This window comes from Nuphar pumila, chromosome 1 (assembly GCF_984573655.1).
Source record: "Nuphar pumila chromosome 1, dmNupPumi1.hap1.1, whole genome shotgun sequence".
NCBI lineage: Eukaryota > Viridiplantae > Streptophyta > Magnoliopsida > Nymphaeales > Nymphaeaceae > Nuphar > Nuphar pumila.
In genome coordinates, this window is record NC_143249.1 from 4,216,332 (window position 1) to 4,227,000 (window position 10,669).

Sequence of the window (10,669 nt, forward strand, 5' to 3'; positions counted from 1 at the left end):
ATTGCGAACTGGCTAAGTTATTGTAAAAAAACCCTGAACATAGTAAACATTAAAATTACTAATGCTAATGTTAAAAAAAAAAACAGATTCAAGCAACTGCTAAAAAAAAAAAGCGGTTCATTCGTTAAAGTTGTGATTACAAGAAAAACTCGTCGTTGATGATTTTATGTCAATGATTCATCGCAGATTAATTTTTAAAAAATAGTTGTTGAAAAGTGTTGCCGGGTGCCAACATGTTGGGGGCCATAAAAACCTTACTTTATGCAAAAATCACCTTATGGTGCGACAATCATCTTTTTATACAATATTCATACATAAACCCACAAAAATAAAGGAAATTCACATTGTATTAATCTCTCATATATGTATGAGCAACTTCATTTTTGAACGAATGGAATAAAGTTGTATGAACATGTTATTTTCAGGCAGATCTCACGAATTCCATGATGTTTCAATTTCATTAACTTCATATATTTGGTTGTGCAAACTTCTCACTATGTATGCAAAGTTACTTTGGAAGTTTTGACAGACTTTAATACATGAAGTTCACAAATATAGTTATGCAAATTTCTTGAGGTCCATAAAAAAAGTATCCAAATCTATATTTTAGTGTGAGGGTACGATACAACCAAAATGTCTATCTTCTAAAGAGCACTTTTTTCCAACCGCTCATTAGATCAAGACGATCTTGGTGGCATTGGAAAGCTAACATGTTGATTTGTCTCTATCTTTTCTATTATTTTTCTAAAATTTTGGCACAGGTGACCATAAAACAACATAGAATAACCGGGCTAGGCACAATCACACTTGTTCATCTCATTTTTTGAAATACTATTGGGGGTTGTATATCAGTGTCCATTTATCATTTTCTAGCGATTTAGGTGTCATGTTTTTTAAAAAGGTATTTCTATATAGTTTCTTTGTTCTTTTTTTTATATATTTTTTTTCAGAATCCTTCGATTTTTGGGTTGAAAATCAATAGTAAAGATCATCATAAAGGAAATTGGCACATTCTCAAGAGGTCCACATATGCAAAAGTTAAAATAGTTATTTTAATGATCAACATTTGCTGTTTTGAACATCAAATGAATTTTGGCAAATTGTTGAGTTTTTTGAGAAATATATCATTTTGCCACAAGGTACAATCATTTTTCATATTCAAAATACCATTGATGTTTGTTACTATGCAATCTTCATAGACTATGCCTATAGTCAAATTGAACTTCTACAGTCAATAGGGCTGCTGGAAAGTATTGCTGCAGCCTTGAATGTAATAAAGTTAAGCCCCTAATTTAAATTATACAACATGTTACACAATTTCTTTTAGGGGTTCACATCGGGTTGGGTGCTCGACGGGCTGTTGGGCATCTGGCCCGTATTGTGTTGGGGCCCAAACCAAGTCAGGCCAAGCCGGGTTGATTAGATCATAGAGCCCTAATCAGGCCAGGCCCATGTGCAAAATGCATAGGGCTGTACAAGCTCAGGTCGTTATCTAGGTCGGGTCCAAAGCCCCAGCCCAACCCGAGCCCGAATATAATTGAGTCCGTCCGAGCTTGGGCCTGAACAATGTGACATAGGTTATAGCGAGGCCCAAACCGAATTAGAACCCGAGATCCGTATGTTAAAATAATGTTTTGAGTTACTCCAAAACATAGTTACAAAATATCGGCAATATCGTGAAAATATTTCAAAATATGATATAATATCCTAAAAGAGTCGCCATATTTTCAAACCATCACAAATTTTGAACATATCGCGAATTTGTCGCGATGTTAACATTTGTCATATACTTCAATATGGTTTAACGCTTTTGATTTCATTTTTTATAGTTTATCACATAATTTTACAATTTTAACAGACCGATATTTTCCCGAGAAAAACAACTAGGGGCAGGTCTTAATACAAACGAGTTTATTTTGGCTCCCTAAAACCCTAAACCTTGAATGCCCAAGACGCCCGTTGCCGCGAAACGTCTAAAAAGACGAAAACCTGTTTGGCTCTCTGCTTCAACTCCAAACGCGAACGGAGTTCTTCATTCTGCAATCGCGAAGATCAATGGAGAAAGCAATCGTTAAGGGCGACAAGGAGGTAAGCTCACCTCCACTCTTCATCTTTCAGAAAAATCACGAAATGGGAAGAAATCCAAACACGCCTTTATTCTCCCTGCGGTACAGGTCCTTGCCAAGATCGTGAAACTGTGCCAAACGCGGAACATGAAGGGATCAGAAGGAGATTGGAAGGAATTCCTACGAGTTCGAGACGCCAAATTCGGCTCGAACCTTAGTGATCCCATGAAGAGGTCCCTTGACATCTTGGTCGCATTCCTGAAGACGTTTACTAGAGAAGAAGATATGAAGGTACGCTCTCATTCATCGTTGGTGGTCATTGTATCGATAATTGCTTTCTGTATACACCTCTAGAGGGAGTATTTGTAAGCACCCACTTATCCATAATACTTGGATAGGTTGGGATATTGGTTTAGGGAGTATGATACAATATCTCCCAACTTTGGGTGGTGTTGGAAATTGGATAAGTGTGTGCATCCATATATTCTCTAAAGGAGTGTTTCGTTGCCCCAACTTATCCAGGGAAACGAGATAAGTTGGGATGTTGCATTCTACTCGTTATTCTAATATCCCAATGTGTTGGTTTTTAGAACAAGTGGATGCATTAGATGAGCCTCCAATTGTAGATAAATTTGGAAGTTGTGTTGTGCTTCACAGTGCAATTTCCCAACCTATCTTACTTTTCTGGATAAGTGGTGCATGGCAGGTCCCTGTTATGCTTTGTTAGTATACCCTGTTATATTGTAGTGGTGATGTTGAATTTCCTTTTGTTTTCAGTTTTTCACCAACATAATAAAGATGAATGAGAACCACAAGGCAATGGAAGAGCTTACGAAGAATTCTGGACACCTTGAATCTCCTCAGCAGGTACAGTTGCACCATGCAGTCACTGTTCTTACCAGAATTACTACTCAAATGGACCCTCCCAAGGCTGCCATTTTTCATCCTATTTTTTGTTAAATTATTATTCCTGCTAAAAAATTATGCTGTAATCGTGATGAATTTCTGATAGAATTCTACATGTTATGTTCTTTGCCTATATAATTTTTGCTTTATTATTGCGTATGCTGTTAGCTTGTACATGCTGATACATGCGTCCATGAATATTCCATAATCAATGGTACACGTTGGGTCCAGAAGAGTTCATGTTTTACACTTCATAGCATATTTTCCTTCAATATTACGGATGGTGTTAGCTTGTACATGTTGATATATGCAACCATGATATGCTCACAATCAACGGTACACATTGGATTCAGAAGATTTCGTGTTTTACACTTTAGAGTATATTTTCCTTTGCTGCTGTATTATGGTCGAGATAGATTTTGTTCAGCATAGGCAGTTTATATTGGATCTGTCAGAAAACAAGCACACCATTACTCATGGTTTTTGCAATTAGTGGAACCTTTTTTAGGACTTGTTCTAACGTAGGCTGTCTGAATGTCTGTAAAGATTGTCAGTGGGTTACCTTTGTTTCAAAAGAACGAGTTCTAATGGGTATGTCATCATTCATGGAACATGTGAGGTGGGAAAATTGGCCGAAAGTGATGGTTGTTCATCCTTGACTGTGGTAGAGATGTGCGGTTGTTTTACATGGGACATATTGAGCAATGTCGACAGAAGGAACATGTGACATACGCTTTGGATGGGGTCTTCTTTAAGTTCATGGTGAGGGCTAAGAGACTCATGAATCTCTGACTTTGCTCTCGCAACTGTGAGGGAGAGGTGTATTCTACAGAGAATCAGTTCTTCCGTGTATGCAGTGGACCCAATAATGGTCTTTGGAAGAGCGTAGTGAATAAGGTGTTGTCCTTATATGAATCCACCAAATGAGGATGTTTGCAGCAGATTGTGTATAGTATCTAAAAGATATTAGAGAATAACTTAGAAATAATGGTATATTAGAAAATATTTTAGAGATAGATAATGTAATTTCTAAAGCCTTTATAATGGGAATAGGGACAAGGGATAGTTTTAGTGGGGGTTAAGTATGAATGTATAATATGTTGCATTAACTGTATAAGCATATTGTCTTGGTCTCCACCTTCATTATTTATAGCAGTTTTTTTCTCTTTTGCCATCTAATTATAGCCCCGTTTGATTTGTTATTGTGACAGAGCAGAAGCTGGTTCGTTTGACACATGATCATCCACTGTATCCAAAATACTACTCATTCCCATCTCATAATGAGGTTTTGTTGAATTGCCCAATTAGATGCTGATTTTGTTGTTATTCTAAATTTTTGTGTTTTGAAGATTAACTTTTATGGTGCAAACTTTTGCTTTCATTTTCCAACAATGGAACTATGTAGTATTCTTTTCAAATAGTTTGAGTCAGTCTTTTTATTCTCTTAAATCTATCTCAACATCGACATTACTTGATCTAAAACCCGTTGTCAGGCCAATGATTGGACACACTCACAGGCTAATTTTACAAGATCCACTTTCTGGTCAACATCTTATGAGCATTAGGTAACTGGAATTCTGTATTTTTGTTTACATTTCTAACAGAAATATTGCAACCAAACATGTTTCTAATTGGAAAAGAAGGTCATGGATATTTTCTTCTGACCCTTCAATTCGTGTGGTAAAAATTGTAATTGCAGAAATTGGAGGCCTTTTGTATAGCGATAACACTTGAGGTAGTCATAATAGAGTGTCTCACAGGAGAGAGTTACACATGCTACTTTGCCTGAATAACCTTGATATTCATTTCCATGTAAATTTTGGTTGTCAATTTTAGGAATAAAATGTTTTTCCTGCATTGTGTTACAACTCAAGCAGTTGGATTCATCTTTTAGTAAATGTGGCTTCAATGTGATTGCACTAGATTAACCCCAACTTGAATAACATAACAGGAGTGGGTTGTCACAAAGATGGGAAGATGTTCCAAGGTACTAAAATCAAATGCAATGATTGCTATCGATTGTGAGATGGTGCTTTGTCAAGATGGTACAGAGGCAGTGGTGAAAGTGTGTGCAGTGGATGAGGATATGGAGGTATAGTTTTTGCAGGCAGTATACTATGAGATATTTACATTCTTTACAGAAAAAAATGTTTCTATCAAACTGCTTCAGCAAATATGTTAAGCTTTACTAACAGCTTAATTCAAAGGAAATTGTTCCTCTAATGTTTATTCACTTGGAAGTTTATCTTTTGCATGAAAAGACAGTGTTGACATGGACCAACCATGAATTATTTTCAGGTTAAACTGGATGTCCTTGTAAATCCCAGGAAAGCTGTCTCTGACTATCGAACTGAGATCACTGGAATTAGAGCTCGTGATTTGGAAGGAGTGTCTTGTTGCCTGAGTGATGTGCAGGTTTCATGCTTATTTTGTGGAATTAACAATCATGGTCTAAATAACATGAACTTACAAGGCATTTTGGATGTTTTTTTTTTCATCAAAATTATCTGCTCCATTAGCAGCATGATTTTAAGCAAATTGAAGAACATGTTGAAAAATGAGAAGTTAATTTTCTCGTGTTTTTTGTTTCATGATTTTACTAGTCATCTTTATGTTTGCTATATTTTTTTTCTTTTAATTTTTCTTAATTTCTTTTAGATACATGAGCAAGGAATGAATGGAGTTTTGGCATTAAATTTTTGGTTATAATTGGGTTGTTGCTTTTTGTTAAGTCGGTCATTTTCTGTTCTGAATTGCTTTCACTGTTACGTAGAAAACCGTGAAGAAGCTGTTAGCTTCAGGAATGATATTAGTGGGGCATAGCCTATATCATGATTTAGAAGGTACGATTCCTTAGATCTGCTTCTACCTTGCTAATTTCATTTATACCAACAGAAGATTTGTTTTTATTTTGGTGATTTGAGTCAACCTTTTGGATGCTCATCGTTTTAGAAGCAAACCAGAATTGCCCAATTTTTTTTCTTTTTGTTGCAGCACTAAAGATTGATCATAAAAGAGTGATTGACACTTCCTTTATATTCAATTATCTGGACAAATCTAGCTATTACGTTCCCAGTTTGAATAATTTGTGTAAGGTAAGCTGCGAGACCATTTCCATTGAGTATATTTTTTGCAGCATGATTACATTGTTACATTTTACTAAACTGCTGCTCTTTCTATTTGTTGCTTTTTTACTATAATCATCTTTGTTTCTCGCTGATTAAAATTCGGTCTATGGTCATACATCATGTATTTCCTCTCTCAGTCTGTTTTAGGCTATCATATACGTGAAGAAGGTGCTCCACATGTTTGTCTTGATGATGCACGTGGTACAATGAAACTTGTAAAGGCCAAACTACAGCAAGGATTTGATGACCCCATTGTCATTGCTAGCAAAGATGTTAGTGACAACTGACGAGTAGAATTTATGCTTTCTGTTATAATAGGTTTTTGCATATTATTTTCTGATTCCTCATGTCCTTATTTAAATGTCAGGTACCAAAAACAGAAATGGTGAAGCTGCTTCTTCACAATATACCTACAACTGTATCTTTCCAAGAACTGCAGAAAATATTTCCTGATGAATATGCTGTTGAAATTCAGGTTTGATCTGTTTTCCACTTAGAAACACATTCTGTGCATTATTCTTTTGATCCAAAGGGTGACCTTTTTATGAAAACTTTCAACTTTTGCGCCATATTGGATAACATTTGAGCTGAAGTTCTCTGCAATCCACATATTTCTGCTATTTTTTTGTCCTGATTGGTTCTTTTTGACAGCCTAATTTGCGTTCTAAAGGTTCAAAGAGTTCCACTTTTGCCATTTTTAAGTCGTCTACAGAGGCGAATGAAGCATTTGAAAAATTGGAAGGCGAGCTGGAGAAGGTATTTCTATTTTCACTTGGTTCTTAAGATTTTTTTACATAGCCTTTGTGCTTTATATTATCAATACCTGCTCTTTTCACTTGAACCATTGAAAGGTGATTAGCAAGCTACCCTATTCTCAGTTTGTCCTGAAAATTTACCCCACGTTCTTGGTGCTGATAAAGTCTCACATTTCATACATATATCCACTACATTGGTAGGTGGTTAAAATTGACATACAATGCCTGTATGATGGAAACGTGTCTATTAGGTGGCATCTAGTTTACCCAAAGAATAAATTTTGGCATTCTCCATGCTGTATAAGAGAGACGTGCATCATTAATTTATTGTTGTGGTTGTAAAGCATTCATGTACATCTTATTGTGCATTACATGCGGATGTGTTTTTTTCTTTTCTTTTCCAGATAACCACGGAGTACACCTCACTAGCTCGCAAGCTGATTGTTGTGAAAACCCCAGGTCCCCCTTGCCCACCAAAGAATGCACTCACATTCGGCCTCGCGGCATGAGACACTCCCCTGTGAATGTCCCTTAAGCTTAGCGACATTCATGAGTTGTCCCTAACAGATGAAGGCTCCCTTGTGGGTGCGGACTTGGTTTCTAGCAAATGGAAACATCCCATATTTTGTCACATTTTCTTGAGGCATTTAGTGCATAAGCGCTTCATTTTTGTTATGCTTGTGATTCTCTTTTGGGAATGCACTGTTTTTAAAATTAATAAACTGAATTTTCTCTGTAAAATCAGGAAAATTCTTGCAGTACTAAAAAATTCTCGGTTATGATAATAGTGCAATGTCCTAAAATTGTGGTTGATATTGTGCGAAGTAAAAAAAAACTTAATTCAGATGTCACACTAGATTTTAAAACTTTCTTATGCACCACTGTTAGACCTAGCGATATAAAACTGCATTGAATTCAATTATCAGCATGTGATTGTGGATAGATAAGGTTCTTTCTTCCTTTTGAGTTTCTTCTAAAGTTATTAATGCCTTTAAAAGCTTCCACATTTTGAGTGTAGTGTTTGGTCCAACTGAATTGAGTAATTTGACAACGAGTTTTTAAGCATTACGGATTTTTCTGTCAAACTGACTAGTTACTGAAAGTCTGGCATTGGAATTGTTCTCTGTTTAGGACTCATCTGGGCGTCCCCAAAAGCGGATCCAGCTCCAATTAAGCTCTGGCACATCTATCAGTTTCTACGTCCGTAAAATGAAAGGTGAGGAGCCATCTGATGCATCTGATCTCTCTAGGAAGAGACCCATCCAAGGCGAGTCCGAAGTTTCTAAAAGATGCAAGGCAGATTCGACCGAATGCGGCACCAAGATTTTGGAAAGGCACAACGTAGATTCAGAAAAGTGCGAGCATATAGAAGAGATTGAAAGACTGAAGCAGGAACTACGCCAAAGAGATGAAGAAATAAAAAATTTACAGAAGATCTTGTCATCCCTTACTAGGAAACATGGGCTCTGAGAGCATATTTATGTGTAATTTTTATTCTGCCAGTTAAACATTCTTTCATCCCAGATTCTTATTTATGACACTCTACTTTGAGATTTATCTCTTGAAAGAAACACGTTTATGGAAATCACACTTGTATTGAAGAACAAAACAACCAATCTTACAGGCACCCAAAAGATACATTTGTCAACCAAATACTTACAAACCATAATACCTGAAAAACAATCAAACAAGATGTTCTTCCACAAAAGTACACTAAAATTCTCAACTTGCTAGTATCTTGCACAGTATTGAATTCCCATGTTACACCTTTAGACCCGTGCAATCATCAGTATGGTGGATATGTTCCTGGGTATTGCCCTGTATAAACAAGAAGAATGCATATAAACAACCAATTTGAAAGAGACTACCTGGATATGCATATAAACAAATATAGACTGCAAAATTCTTAACTTGCTAGCATCTATTAGTTCTGTTTGCAGAACACACGTGAAAGTGATTACCTGGATATGGAGCCGGTGGGTATGGTGGTGGAGGGTACTGTGTTGGCGGATATGGTGGTGGAGGGTACTGTGTTGGCGGATATGCTGCCGGAGGGTATACAGAAGGCTGAGGGGGGTATGGAGCTGGCGGATACGTTGTGGGCGCGGCCGCCGGTGGTTGTGGCGGGTAGGTAGCAACAGGCGGATATGCAGAAGGTGGTGGTGGATAGCTAGCACTTGGAGCGTAGGCGCTGGGTGGTGGCTGAGCGTAAGGAACTGAGTAAGGTGGCTGAGCGTAAGGAACCGAGTAATTGGACTGGGGTGCATATGGGGGGGCTGATGGTGCCTGGTTCTTCGGTGGTTTCTGCAATAGCCCGCAAAACGAAAACATGGTTAGATCGATTTGACGATGAATCTCAAATGAAGGGGCATACGAATTGGAAGGTGAACAAGTGATATCACATTGAGGTTCTGATAGTGCATTATCAGCCTTACTTCTCCTGAGTACCTGTTACAGAGAACAAAGCGTTAAAAGGATTGGATGGTGAAACTGGTAATACAAGCAAATTGTGAGAAACGAAAGTGGGTACCTTCCACCTTTGCCTTGAAGCGTCCATGATGAATCATCAAATCCTTCGTAGAGGACCTTCTGCATCTGAACCCTGATAACACCATAAAATCAAACACTTGAGTTCAGAACAGGAAGAAGAAAAAACAGAGGGTGGTATGGTGGCGGTTGTTCGAAGAAGGGACTTGCTTTCCGCTGCCGATGACATCGTCCATGGTTAGAGTGTTGCTGTTCCAGACGATCACGTTGATTTCCCGGAGTCCCTCAATGAGGGTGAAGACGAACTTCTCCTGGAAGGTGGGGTTTTTGCCCCCATCTGTAGCAATGAATGAACCAACGAATTTAACGATCATGGTAAGTGGAAAGAAGGTTTAAAAGATGGGTATAGAAGAATTCACAGTTTTGTGGTAGAAACAGAAGATGTTCATGAGAGAGGGTGCTCTTTCACCTGTGCAAGTTCTGGTTCTGAACTTGGTGCTTCCATATTCAAGGCAGACATAGGGGTCTTGCCTGGATATCCATTCTGTGTCCTTCAATTTAGTGCATCCAACAACTGCCAAATCCCAAGGCAAACAAGGTCAACCGATAACCAAAAACATCAAATACACAAAATAATGTGTGATTTTGATGTGGTGAAGGAGGCGGTGGTGTATTCACCTGTTACTTCAAGTAGTTGGCCTTGGATTCCAGTAATCGACATGGGTGAGAGACCTGGTAAGAGCAAAGAGGGTATGGAGATCAGGAGAAGAGAGAGAGAGAGAGATTTGTATATGGGTTCTTCGCGTGAAAGTGTATCAATAAATTTTTTTATTTGCGCCCCAAGGGAAAGCAGATCAGGTCATGCTGAACATGAGCGTTTTTTGCTCATGCTGACATCGTGGCCATCCGATTTGCATTTTAAAAAAAGCTCAAAAGTCAACAAAACTACTTTGCATTCATCCAAAATGCAAACAGACGGCCACGATATCGGCATGAGCAAAAACGCTCATGTTCAGCATGACCTGATCTGCTTCCCGACCACCCTGCCGTACGTAGCCCAGCAATATATATACTACCTTTAAGTAGTTGTCTTATTCTCTTGATACTTTCTATGCACATGGGCCTCTCTCTCTCTCTAACCCGTTTACGCCTAAAAAGATTGTCAATGATTTTGTGGCTTCTCACCACTGAATTCCGAGGAGAAGAAGGGGGGGGGGGGGGGGATATTAAAAGGCTTGGTCTCAGAGAAATTGAGTTAGAATACGTAACATGATTATTTCTGTGGGGGCTGGATGAAGTTTCCGTCCTTCTTCCTCTGATCCTACCC

At 38.1% G+C, this 10,669-nt stretch overlaps 2 protein-coding genes across 2 annotated transcripts; one reads left to right on the forward strand and one right to left on the reverse strand.

The window, feature by feature from the left end:
• Window positions 1-1,949: 1,949 nt before the first annotated feature.
• LOC149847732 (small RNA degrading nuclease 1-like) lies at window positions 1,950-8,341 on the forward strand. Its single transcript, XM_090002074.1, has 12 exons — window positions 1,950-2,088; window positions 2,175-2,357; window positions 2,844-2,933; window positions 4,189-4,257; window positions 4,924-5,064; window positions 5,271-5,387; window positions 5,746-5,815; window positions 5,967-6,067; window positions 6,238-6,372; window positions 6,468-6,575; window positions 6,752-6,856; window positions 7,987-8,341. The coding sequence occupies exons 1-12, from the start codon at window positions 2,056-2,058 to the stop codon at window positions 8,323-8,325; spliced, it is 1,491 nt and encodes a 496-aa protein (XP_089858200.1). The 5' UTR covers window positions 1,950-2,055; the 3' UTR covers window positions 8,326-8,341.
• Window positions 8,342-8,430: 89 nt separating this feature from the next.
• LOC149847733 (uncharacterized) lies at window positions 8,431-10,161 on the reverse strand. Its single transcript, XM_090009367.1, has 7 exons — window positions 10,021-10,161; window positions 9,812-9,916; window positions 9,553-9,679; window positions 9,386-9,457; window positions 9,258-9,303; window positions 8,817-9,159; window positions 8,431-8,673 (listed from the first exon to the last, which is right to left on the reverse strand). The coding sequence occupies exons 1-7, from the start codon at window positions 10,061-10,063 to the stop codon at window positions 8,642-8,644; spliced, it is 768 nt and encodes a 255-aa protein (XP_089865493.1). The 5' UTR covers window positions 10,064-10,161; the 3' UTR covers window positions 8,431-8,641.
• Window positions 10,162-10,669: the final 508 nt, after the last annotated feature.